This window comes from Lissotriton helveticus, chromosome 4_1 (assembly GCF_964261635.1).
Source record: "Lissotriton helveticus chromosome 4_1, aLisHel1.1, whole genome shotgun sequence".
In the NCBI taxonomy this organism is placed as follows: Eukaryota; Metazoa; Chordata; class Amphibia; order Caudata; family Salamandridae; genus Lissotriton; species Lissotriton helveticus.
In genome coordinates, this window is record NC_136063.1 from 1,900,960,393 (window position 1) to 1,900,973,916 (window position 13,524).

The following is a 13,524-nucleotide window of genomic DNA, read 5'->3' on the forward strand; positions in this document are numbered from 1 at the left end:
GCTGACTCCCCCCTACTGGCTGTCATAGCACGTGTGGACACACAGATCCACGCAGGCAAACCCAACATTTCCAAGTGAGTTCTGTGTTCTACATCCTTCCATGGAGAACTCTCCAGGTCGTTAGCTAACAGACAGTCTACAGGCAAGGCATCACTGACAACTACCTCCAAAAGACCAGAGACTCCCCCCCCATTCAAAGGGAACACGTGCCAGCTTGCTGAAGCGCACTGAACTGTCAGCTGCCACTACAGGGCGGAGTACACCCGGGATGATTTGCTCTTCAGACACCCACTGACACCTCACGGTTGTCACGCTGGCTCCTGTGTCTCTCAGAGCCTCAATCTCCCTCCCATTGATGGTCACCTTCTGCCCATATTTCTTAGTGTTAGAGGGCAGTAAGGTTTCTTGGACCACCTCTTGGTCTCCTAGAGAGACAAGGGTCATAACTGCTAGCTCCCCCCAATCACTAGAAACCAAATCCCCTCCCAAAGCTACACTAGCTAACGCTGGGGCGGGGGCACCAGTGGGTGCTTGCTTCTTCTTGGGACATTTTGGAACTATGTGGCCCACCTCATTGCAGTGATAGCAGGTAGGTGGGCCCCTGTTGTCTTTATTGTCCCGCCTGCCCTTAGAGGGCCATGGCTGTTTAGGTTTGGGGGGTTGGGATTCCTTTCCCTGGGAACTATTTTGGGGCTCTTCTGAGAACTCCTTTTGATTACCCTTGTCCCCCCCACTCTTCTGCTGGGGACCCTGCCCACCTTTGGCTGTGGTACCCACAATTCCTCTGTGGACCCTGGTACTGGTCCAGCGGTCCGCCTCCTTAGCAAGCTCAATGGGGTCTGTCAGCTTGCTGTCTAAAAGATGCTGGCACAGCTCTGGAACACAAAGACTACTCAAGTGCTCCCAACTGATTAAATGCAACAACCCCTTAAAATCAGTTACTTTACTGCCCTTCATCCAACCTTCCAGTGCACGCGAGTACAAATTCACACACTCCATCCAAGTCTCAGACTCTCTCTTCTTGGAGTTCCTAAACTGCAGTCTGTACTGCTCTGGGGTAAGGCCATACCTGAGACATAAGGCCTCCTTCATATTGGGGTAGGTCATGGCACCTGCTAATTCTAAGGGCTCTAGAGCACTCACTCCTCCCAGAAGCCTCAAAATGTTTCCACAGGCCCCCCAATGCTGATCAGGCACACCATTCATCTTCAATGCAATTTCATACGAAGTGAACCAGGCATAAATATCCTCACCCCTATGGTAATTCTGTACCAGGTCCTTGGGAATATATACTTTACCCCCATGCACTGGCTGCGCGCTGCCACCATTTGAACTGGCATCCACCTCCTTGGCTTTAAGATCCAGTTCTTTCATGCTCAACTCATGAGCCAAAAGCAATTTCTTTTCCTCTAGGGCACGAGCCTCTCTCTTGTCTTCCGCTGCCCTTTCTTTCTCCAATTCTAATTACCTCAGTTTCATTTTCATGACTTCCAAGTCATATTCTCTCATTCTCTGATTTTCTTGTAACTCTTCTGGGGTGAGGCCCCTACCGGAGTGGTTGCTGCCAGCTCCTGAGCCTACTCTGCCCACTGGCAGATCTTTGACTTGAAAACCATTCCCTCCATTTACATCATCATCTCCCTCTTGTGCCTCCCAATGGGCCTTCAAGATTCTCTGCAGCGCCTCCTTTCTGTAGGCGCTCTTTATGGGGCACTCAAACTCAAGGCAGAATTTCCTAAGTTGCTCAACTTTGTATGAATACAAATCTCCAATGGCAAACTCCAATTCCACTTCCACCTCCTTACTGGGTGCTTTCCCATTCAAAGACATGATGCTTGGAAGAGTTACTCAAAAATAGAAAAATCAAAACCAAAAACCAGTAGTATGCGGTGGCGTAGTGGTCTGCACTCACTAGTGATGTACACCAATTACTGTGGGTCAAGTAAAAATACAAGTTCAAATCCCACCGCCTGACCTCCAATGTTAGATCTGGCGGTCTCTAGTTGGCAGAGATAGGTACCACTGTCCAAATAGGGACCCTTGCTTCTAGTCAGGGCAAGGAGATAACCCTCTGAGATAACCCCTGCTCACCCTCTAGGTAGCTTGGCACGAGCAGTCTAGGCTAACCAGAGGCAATGCGTAAAGTATTTGTACCAACTCCACAACAGTTTAGAAAAATAAAGGTATTTTTAATCTAAACTACACAAGACCAAAACGACAAAAATCCAACATACACAGTTCAAGAATATGGTTTCAAAAAGAGTTCTTAAGGTTGCGTTAGAATTCTCTACGTTGCAATAGAATTCTCTACTGATGCGTGAAAAGTTCACAGTTGCGTCACGTTTACTCACAGTACCTTTTAGATGCAACAAAGTTCCGAAAGCAGAAGCTGGTGCGGTGGAAAACAAGCGATGCGTTGCTCCTGAGACCCTGGGGAGGCGTTTGCGACAGCCCCGCTGCAGCAGCGTGCGAGTTGCGACGAATCCGGTCTGTATGGGGAGGAAGGCCACTTGTATGGATTCCGGTGCGTAGGTTCCGTAGGAAGTCTGTTCTCGCAAAGGCACGATGCGACGATCTCGTAGGGGCTGCGACGATCTCCGGGGCGACGATGCGCGGTCCAGCGGGGATCCTCTTTCTCGCAGCTCCTCAATGCGTTGATTCTGCGACGATGCTCGCAGCGACGTGATGCGGTCCGCAAGCAAGCGGTGCGGCGATCTCACCCAGCGACGACAGGCTCTGCGACGATACTCGCAGCGATGTTCGATTCTCCCGCACCGGTCTGGTGCGTCCCGCAAACGAAGGATGCGACGTCTCTGGCAGCGGCGTCAGGCGCTGCGACGATCTCGACCTCCGTAGCGGCGGGAAACTTCTCGCACTGTCGGGGATGCGTTCCGCAAGCGAGCGATGCGACACTTTTCAGATTCAAAAGTCACTCAAGCTTAGTTTCAAGCTTCCCAGCACAGGTACAACTTCCAGAGGCCCCACAACTGGATCAAGCACTCTAGGAAGGACAGAAAACTCTCAGCAGAGTTCAGGGAAGCTGGGGGTGAAGTCCTTTTGTTCCTGGGACTTCAAAACAGGGAGCCAGCTCTTCTCAGGCCCTTGGAGATTCCTTTCAAGACAGGGGACACAGCTCAGCAGCAAAGTCCTTCCCCTCTCCTTGGCAGCAAAGCAACAGGTCTGTCCAGCAGAGCAACAGCAGGACAATCTTCCTTCTTCCGTTTCAGCTTTCTCCTTGGCAGAGGTTCCTTCTTGATTTCCAGGATGATCTAATTTTCTGTTGTCAGGGGTCCTGTACTTATACCCCTAAAGTCTTTGTTCTCTTGGTGCATGTGGGCCCTGAGCCCGGTCTGAACCAGTTCTGGGTGGATCCTGAGCACTTTGTTTTGCTGGCTGCATCTTTCCTTTCAGAGTGAGGGGCAGAGTCCTCAGCCGCCCAGCAGGGGGGTGGAGCCAGCATTGTGGAAGGCAGGCACAGCCCTATTCAGCCCAGGTGCTAACTCCTCCCACCACTCCAGTTGCAACTGCAGTCATTCAGCCTAGTGCTGACTCATCCATCCTGCTGGGGAATTCCCCAGCCCCTGTCACTCACAAACCAGACAGTCAATACAAAAACAGGCCCAGGCACACAGAAGGGTTAGACAAGAGAACAGCAACTTTCTAAAAGTGCTGTTCTCAAACCCAGGATTTAAAAACAACCTTTCCTAAAAGATGTGTTATTAAATTCTGAGTTCAGGGATACTAGATACTTATGTCCTATCTTGTTCCTATGGGAAGAAATGCTGTTAACCACTGTAGCCAGCATCCCCCATGTTAATCTATGGAGCAAGATAGCCTTACAATAGTGAAAAACGAAAATGGCTGTAATTCACTACCAGAACATGTTACCTGCACCAGTACATGCTCTACCTTTCACATACACTGCACCCTGCCCAGGGGGGTACCTTGGGCCTTCCATAGGGGTGGCTGATGTGCACAAAAAGGGAAGGGTTAGGCCTGGTCAGTGGGGACACTGGCCAGGAGGACATGGCAGTTCTAAACTGCCCATAGGCACTGCAGTGGCAGGCCTGAGACACCATTTTAGAGCTACTCCTGTGGGTGGCACAATCAGTGCTGCAGGCCCACTAGTAGCATTTGTCATCACCAGCCCTGGCACACCCAGTGCACTTTACTAGGGACTTCATGGTGATACAAACATGCCAAACATGTATATCCAATCAGAATAACAATTTAAACAGGGAGCACTTACACTCTGGCACTGATCAGCAGTGGCAGAGTGTCCAAAGCATCTAAACCAGCAAAAACGAAATCCAGCACAGCATCAAAAATACAGGAGGTAGAGGCAAAAAGATAGGGGGAAACCACGCCAAAGATGCCAGGTCTAACAGTTTGTAATAGCCTTTATCAATATTTAATGTGTACTATCGTGCCATATTTCATTACCCCTACCATTACTCCGAGTCGGTAGTGCATATGTAACACAGATGTCATGAAAATAGGACTCTGAACGGAAATTACACAACGATGACGTAGTGACAGCAAGTCAAGTCCCATTTCCTGGTAGACTCCTACTCAAAAGGATTTTACCCCTTAAAACAAAGCAGTTTTTAAGTATTGAAAGAAAACGGATGGAAGTTTACAGATAAGTTTGATGCTTTATATTTGCGTTACATTCTAGATAATGCGCCCTACAGGAGAAGCCCCCCACGTTTCCCTGAAGCCCGTGGGTGTGCTCCCTCATTCAAAAAAAGGCCAAAGATGGTACTGTGCATATTTCAAGGTCTTGTTTTTTGTTCCTCTACTAGTCCTTGTTGTTACTGTTACTCAGAATGTCCTATTTTAGGAAAATCAGTTCTTGAAACATATACTGAAAAGCTTCCAGCTATGAATCAAATTAATAATATTCCAGTGCTTAAAATCGCATAGCTACAGTATGTTATAAAATATTTTAGCATATTTCATCTTTTACCATTTGAAAATATTAGCTATCAGCTGTCACCAGAAGAAATATTTACTAACATTTGTTGTCGAACGAATTAAGTATGAGGTATGTTTCTACCACACTCTCTGTACACCAAGTTTTCATTTCGGTTCAAGAATATTCGAACGGTGCATGAGACAAAAACCTATTAGTTGTCGAAATAGACAGAAACAGTTGTAGTTACTTGTACAAGAATTTTACAACGGTTGATTGTTACTTTAGCTCTTGGAAAAAGGAAATACTGCAGCATGAACTGTTGTTTCTACCCGGAAACGACCACACCACAAACACATTTTATGGTTTTGGCTCGTAATTAGAGTTTAAAGGCACAGTAACATTTGTTGGTGTGTAATTTTTTAACAGTTATCATTATATGTGGTAATAATATTTGCACAGCATATTTTGCAACGTAATACTCTGGCAAACAGTTTCAGTAGCATGCAGCATCATGATTTGATTTAGTTTTGATGAATGATATTAATTATGGAAAGCCAAAACGATCCCTGTGCTCAATTATGAAACAAATGACTTCTCACAGTGTACACAGAAAAGTCTCCCACAGATGGGCTGGAGAAATATATGAAGGGACGAAAAGTATGGTGAAAAGTGACTTTGTGAGTGAAATATATAGTTACGTATGTATATGTATATGAAATATAACATTTATTGGAGAAGTACTAAGTTTAGGCCCAGCCCTATGCAAATCAGTTTTGACCCTGTTCCAAAGGGAACAGTCCAGACCGAAGATTTCATGCAGATCCATCATGGAGATGGGAGTGGTGTGGTAACCTTAAATGGGAAGGCAAGTCATATTCATATGGTAGTACCTTTGGTGCTTTTTACTCAATCTGCCTGAAATGTGGCAAGCTGTTAGCAAGTGAGGTCCGGTGCATGACTGACACACAATTACCAGCTTAATCTTGTTATTTTGAATGATATGAAAATCCACCAAAGAAGGGCCAAAATAAAGGCATGGATCAAGAAAAAAAAGTTTCTCATGTTAACGCTCGTAGGAATGTTTGCACTCTACTAAGAAATAAATAATAAATACAACGCTATAAAGTATTAAATGTACTCCTTTGCGTCCAAAGCTTACATTGCTTATCAAGAAAAACTATTTTAACGCACTTTTTCAAGAATTCATAGCATCTTAAAATGTGTATGATTTTTAAGATGTCCTTGCATTCTTATGATTACGTCTCTAACTTGCCATGCATACTTCATTTCAGGATTCCACGTCGCTATGTTCTCGGAAGGGAGGAGTTATAAAACAAGGCTGGCTGTACAAGGCCAATGTAAACAGTACAATCACAGTCACCATGAAAGTAAGATAACGTTATTTCATTTAATTAAGTTACTTTATGTATTGAAGTGTTTCTTACGTTTCGACTCATGTTCTTCTAAATGTGCGCAGTGTTGAGTACTGCTGGCTCATGTAAAGCGTAGATGGGTACAACTGTTTGTTGTCAAATAAGCGCTGGGAATTGAAGTATGATATTTAAAAATGAAATCATGAATCGAAATTTGTAAAGAGCTGTAGTGTCATATGAATGAGCATAAAGGGTGAGTTTTGTTGACTTTTAACTTTAGTATGGTCTTTCAGAAGCAGCAAAGAGTTTTCCCTTGTTGTTTAGTTGTGAATTGCATAAAAACACGTACACCGTTTCCGTTAAAATAAGACACACAAAATAATGCAAGGTGGCACAATCAGGACATTGCAGTCAGCCATAACAAAAAAAGTTAGTGTAATTCATCCTTAGTTTTCATTTACCGTACAGGAAACCATACTCACGCATATCATGAAGCAAGGTAATAATGGGATCTTTTTTGCGTGCAATTGCAATGTAAAAATATTCGATATTATATTGTGTTGTCATTCTCATAGTGCCCACACCGCCAGCGCTCGCTCCGCTCTGCGCACATTAACACTTACATACCAAGAAAAACTCAGGAGACATATTTGTGGGAAAGCACTGTTGCAGGTTTATTTCGTACAACAGGTAGCTGATAAGGTGTGTCATCTTACAGGCGATCCAATGCGGCAGCCACTCGCTGACCCGCATGCCTAAGGAGCCATCTTGCACGGCGAGTCGATGCTCTGACGGTGCAGAAAATTACCATTTTATTTCGTTATACTCCCGCCCCCCCTGTCAGGGCGGAGCGATGAGGCACACCCCCGGTCGGTTCAGGCCCCCCGACCGCCCGAAGGACTAACGGGGCGCCGACGCTGTTTCCTGGAACCCCCTCGGCTCCAGGTTCTTGGCTCAGGCACCCTTACTGTGCCAGGCAGAGGTATTTAGACTGTATCCTTCTGCCGCAGAGGTATCCCTACTGTCCATCTGGTTCCGCTCTGGAGGAGGCCCCCGTCGATGACAGAGCCCCCCACCCACCTAGCTACTTTCTGACGCTGTTTAGTGCACCTCTATCATAGTCCCCTTCACCACACCACTATGGAGATTTCTTAGAACGGTTCTTAGGACACGCCCTTAGTTACATAAGCCGCACCTCTAATGGGGATTGCGTAGATACAGTTCTTAGGCCACGCCCTTAGTTAAAAAGCCCACCTCGAGATTCCTTGGCGGTCAGTTGTTTTTGTCCGGACATATTATACGGGGGATCTGCAGGTGACTATTTGCATTATTGTATCTGCTGATACTGGCAAACCAGTGATATTTGTACAAGCAAGGTGGTGGGCTTATGAAAGTCATGTACAGTGCTGTACTAATCATGACAGTGAATGTCCTGGCAAATCACTGCAAGATCGTTATTTGAGATTATTTAGGGCACAACTAGCCCTAACCTTCAAACGTCATTCCCAGTTCTCTGTTGTATTGCAGTATTTCACCTCTAATTATACTGTGTTTTCCCTTATAACCGTTGTTTGCCTTTGCTGCTTGCACAAGTGCCACCATCGCCTACATTACGTTTGTTCTAGGCCTGAGTGTCTAGCACATGTTGCAGTATTTTACCTCCAATTGTACTTTGTCTCCCTTGCAACCTGCACACTTCTCATTTATCCCTTCTGCAATGCACTGTACGATTATTACCTGTCATTTCTTGTACTTATTGTGAAGAGCTCATGCCTTCGAGTAACGTCCGTGCTATATAAAAACGCATAATTGATTAAATGAACAAAAGTTGACCTCGAGCAAATTCAGGATGACGTGCTTATCGACCATGCATTGCATTATCGATTTTTATAGTGAGAGCCAGGAAAGGGGCTGTGCGGCCTGCTAGAGCACTTGGTGTTCAGAATCTTTACTATCATATTTGAATATATGTGTGTTACAACGATTTCCTTCTCTGTAAGGGGCTGATAGCCAGATAGCCAGAGTTGGCGACAGTGAGCTATTATAGTTGTTCACCACGAAGCCTTGTCGTGCATGTATTGCTTCCTTGATGGAAACAAGTTCAGGGGCTGCTTCGACTGGCGCCCTAAACGACATTTTTAATATGACCATACTTCCAACTCCGTATGAGCCTGTCCGTGCCTGCTAGTACAACCAGATATATTAACTAATAATCTGTTACATAACGTATACAGTCACTGTGCGCTCCATGTCACTCCACCGCACCCTCTGCCATGTATGTACCACCAGAGCTCACTCCCACGAATGGATGCATTCTCAATGTATTCATAAACTCGCTCCGACCTAACGATGGAACTGTTAAATTAAAACTACAGCAGATGTGTGACGTAGTCAGTAATGGTTCTCTTAGTTAGGAAGACACATAAGCTAGCCTGAATTGCCATATACACTTCGCTTGTTACTATTCATTGCCTTAATTCCAGCTCCGTTCGGCGCCAGAATGTTTAAGGGCACAGGCCACAACAGTCATCTCACATTACAGCAAATCAATAGTAGAAGTCTTAGCAATTGTGTTACTGACCTTAGTATGAATTATACCAAACTTAACTTTATGATGCCTTTAAAACATGAAGACACCTTTGCATCATAATGGTTTCCTGGTGGATGTTGTGATGCTTTCAGTGGCCTTGGATCCGGACTAAAATAGGGCAACATATACTTCGAGGATAGAGTGCTATTTCAGAATGTTGGCACGTTTTGTTGGATGATATTGCATTAATATGTCAAAACATCCGAAATGGACACTCCTGAAATTGGTGTGGTGTACTGCATAATACTGCAGTGCCTTTTCGGATTACATGTGTGAGTTAAACACATTGGATTTATGCCTGCAGAATTAGACCTGCAATCACCCTTTAAAATATGTTTCCACGTGTCCTACACCATAGCTGTCCGTTGTCTTAAATATCAGTTATGGCTACGTTCACCCACCAGATCTATTACGTTTTATTGCTTGAAGTTAATTTCGCATAGTTGAACTTCACAGCAGATAGTGAAGTGTTAAAGAAGCTGCGATGGTTTACGGTTTCATATCTCACTCTCCATCATACCGGTGAAGGCTGTATCGAAAGTGGACAACTTTGAAGTGATGAAAATTATAAAATTTGCACACCGAAAGAAGTAAAGAAGCGTTTGGGTCTTCTTTTCACCCAAGCACCGTGGATCAACGGAGGTTGCAGATTTAGTACAGCGACGCATATCGAAGTAACTAAAAAGACCTTCCCACAAGTTTAACACGCAATAAAGACTACACCTTGGGAGGCCGTTCTATACTATAAACTATCGAATAATGTTCTGAAAACCTTTTACCGCTGACGCTTTATAGCTACCACAAAAAGCATGAAGCAGGTGGTGCTCCGGGGTAGGCGCGCCGACCCGGTCTGCCTGACTGATCTAAACCACCCGACGCCCACGCAGCTATTCATTTGTGAAAGGGGAGCGTGAGAAAGTGTGCACGGCCTTGAAGAATTATTCCTTCAGACACTGAGGAAAGTCACCTTCCCCAAAGGGAGAGAGACCCGAGGCCGAGCCAGGCATGCGAGCAACTGGCTGATACGGTCACACCAAACAGAAGAAAACCAGCACCTTGACATCAGAGCCCCTCAAAATGAAAGGACAGGACACATGTCTACCCCACATCTGTGTTAAAACCTGGGTCGGGTCGGGGACAATCGATATTTGCCCGGCGGTATTGCCTCTGTGACCCTCTAGTTATTTAATCAATGAAGAGGCAGGCGCTGGAGACTGGAAAGCAGGAAACAAGGTTTTTATTCTCTCCGGAGGAGAACACAACAAAACCGGCAGAAGGTATCGTTCTGAGGTGCTCTGGATACATTTCTGAGGCCTGGCCTCTTATACACTGTTTTACGACTTTATTGTAGATTACACATTCATGTTAAAGCTTTGATGTATGGAAAAGACATTCCCGGAACTCCCCTTTGGGCCCGTTCCCACACACATTTACAGTTGAAATCCCCACCCTAGTCACAACAGGTGATGAGTATCACGCAGCTGGATATTCCGCCGATTCACGGAATGTGGGGGGTTTGATCGGATCTCATGGAGTGGGGGCTTTGATCAACCCGGGGATCCTTTGATGGGGGAAACTTTCTATTGTACGGGGAGGGGCAAGGAATGGTATCGGCAGAGCTGGGTGTCGGCCTGGGAACGGGGAAGATAAAACGGGCACACGGGGAAGAAGGGGGTTTGCATCTAAGGGCCGGAGATCATGAAAGGGAAGCAGGGGGGTGTCGCGCTGGGAACAGGATGAGGGCCTGGGGCAGAGCAGCGCCGAAGAGGGGTTTATGACTCAAGGCAGGTGCAAGCAGGGGGGTGGTCAGCGTGCAGGCTTAGTGAAGGCGAGGGGCTATGTCAGGGGCCAGCGGCATGCAAAAGGGTTCGTTCTGATCGGGGCATCTAAAAAAATGGCGGGCGCGCACGACAAAAGTGTGGCATCAGGGGAAGAGGCAAGATGGCGCAGATAATGTTCACCAAAACGTACTAATTTTCAACAGTCCTCCCTTTAACATATTCAAGACATCTTGCTGGCTCATTTTCTACTCGGTTCCATTGTGGTGGGCATGAGAAAGAAAACGGTAGGAACCCTAGATGAAAAGAGTTGTAAACAATACATTTTAACATTTCTAGTTTTTAGGAGGTGAGCCTATTTGATAAACTTTGGTCAATTTGTTTAGCAGGAAAGTCATAGGAATGCAATACAAAAACGATTCTGTAGCGAGAGCAGCAAGTATATTTCATACTGGCAGGTTATTACATATATATCAGGTTCGGATTGGAGCATGATCAATACAATGGCGGCTGGGAGAGAAATGAGGTCTAGTAGAAACGGCGATTGGGGATGTCAAATGTTCGAAGTTTAACGAGTTCTCATCATTCTTTGTTGCCTTTCGTTGGCGCTGTTGAGCACCGGCGGTGGAGCTACAAGTCCAGCTCTGTTCTAAGTTCTGCGTTGCAGGGCACGACCCTTTCCTCGCGTTTCTGGTCGGAAAGGTCCTTTTCGCCCTGTGTCCTTTGAGGTGATTGTCAGAAAGTTCAGATGGAAGAAGAGCGTACAAAACAGTCCATAGGGTAGGTCAGAGGAAAAGGGGGATGGAGCAAGGCCAAATTAGGAACAAACTAGGGGAACGAGAGACTTCAAATAGGCGGGCGTGTGACCGAATTCAGAGAGCAGGGACTTGTCGACAAACACTGGACATCGAGCAGGGGCATCAGGTCGACCCTTTCTTCTCATGTTGTCGAAAACAGTGCCTCGTCCTGCAGCTCTTTTCTGTCGTGGTCTCGCCTTGGCTAATGTCGCAGGTGTTCCTTAGTCTGCAGTCAGGCCTCGTGCTCCCACATCCGGTCCTTCTCTCCTCCAACAGCAGTACCCTTAAACAAGTTTGAAAAGACAGTCTTTAGAGAATTTGCAGATGAAGATAATCAAAAAGTCTATTTCTCTCCCAGCTCCAGGCAAAGAATGAAAATGCCCGTTATATTAGTGTTCACAACTGGCATACGAATGACCGGTGACGGGCCTGTTGGATTTACTATGACTTTCCTTTACAATTATTTATTACAGTCACGACAGTTCATCTGATGGTGACCCACCTTCGTGAGACGAACCTGGCAAAGATATGCCGTTCTCTAGAGTTTTACATTTACAGAGGGTACTGTGAGTCGTCAACATGGTACTACACAGGTATTTTGCTGAGAGACGATCATGGCTAAACATTTCCTTTCTATCGATGCATCCTGCTTTTCAACTACTACCGGGTTTATTTCGATGATTTCTTTACCTTGGACTAGTCTGTTAACCTTGTAAAACATCATTCTGGATCCTACGTAACCTTTTACAGCCCGATTACTTAATTAGGAAGGACAGGGGTTTTATGGGAAACAACCAGGGACATAGGAAACTTGTGGTAAGGGCATAAATCGACCCATCTCTCACAACCGGAAATGAGGGGTAGTTTCATAATTCCAGTTTTTGGGCGGCTGATACAGGGGAGGTAACAGGGGTGATCATTTTTCCGGTTTGGGTATTGCGACAATTCGGGGAGGGGAGGGTCGCGTATTCTGAGGTCCTTGTTTTATACCATAGGAGCCGTTGACATGTAGTTCCCTTATTTCGGGTCAGATTAGGGAACCTCTGTCGTCTTACCTGTCCTTTCCCTTACGGCCCAACCTCGGTTCATTGACTTCTAGCGGAAAAGGAGAGGTAATGACGCGGCCTCAGGGTGATTGTATTAAAGACAAGTTTTTGTGCAAATACTGACGGTATTTGAAGCCAATTAGGTGGGGTGCTAGGGGTGGCAGTCTGCCAATTTCGGGGCTAATCACTCGGAAGGGTGGGAGTGCAAAAATAGAGGGAGAGAGAGAGAGAGAGAGAGAGAGAGAGAGAGAGAGAGAGAGAGAGAGAGAGAGAGAGAGAGAGAGAGAGAGAGAGAGAGAGAGAGAGAGAGAGAGAGAGAGAGAGAGAGAGAGAGAGAGAGAGAGAGAGAGAGAGAGAGAGAGAGAGAGAGAGAGAGAGAGAGAGAGAGAGAGAGAGAGAGAGAGAGAGAGAGAGAGAGAGAGAGAGAGAGCGCGCAACGGCAGGCTAAATAGTACACGTGCAACAGAGGGGGTGGCAGTGTATTCAAGAAAGGCTATTTAGTGCATTACACAGTAAAGGGCATTCACGGGTCTGCGTTAGAATCTTGTAATCATGCAGTTTGAGCATTAGACAGGGTAGAGGGGACGTGCCTTGAGAAAAAGGAAAGAAGAAAGGAGGTACCATTTTGTCGCACTTTCTCGCATTCTCGGTCCTTCCACCAGTTGGGTCAACGCCTCAGTCACACACACACATTCCCTCATAGTTTCGCATCATACGTGACATGGGTTCATTCGTCCGGTCTGGTTTAAGGGTGATCACTTTTTATCAGGTTGTGCTAATTTTTCGGGTTTGTTCGATACGTGAGTAGTTTGCAGGCGTGCTTAGACACCACCTTGCGGTGCTAGTCCGCTTCGTGTATTAGACATGGCAAGGCTTCAGATCTTCGCCACACCTCGGCTGTAATCTCTGATGTAACCTGCAGAGGGAGGAAAAAAGGGGGTGGGGGAGACAGCATTCGCGCATATTCAAATACATGGATTCATAAGTTCTTTACTTACCTCTTACTCGTCTTTCCTCCTCGG

At 46.0% G+C, this 13,524-nt stretch overlaps 1 protein-coding gene across 2 annotated transcripts in view; it reads left to right on the top strand.

Annotated features, from left to right (window-relative positions):
* Nucleotides 1-13,524, top strand: part of DOCK11 (dedicator of cytokinesis 11) — a 1,219,508-nt gene that overhangs the window by 229,076 nt on the left and 976,908 nt on the right. For both annotated transcript variants that reach the window (XM_078688544.1, XM_078688546.1), the window contains exon 6: nt 6,211-6,306. In XM_078688544.1, coding sequence (XP_078544670.1) covers nt 6,211-6,306 — 96 coding nt within the window. The remainder of the gene's footprint in view (nt 1-6,210; nt 6,307-13,524) is intronic.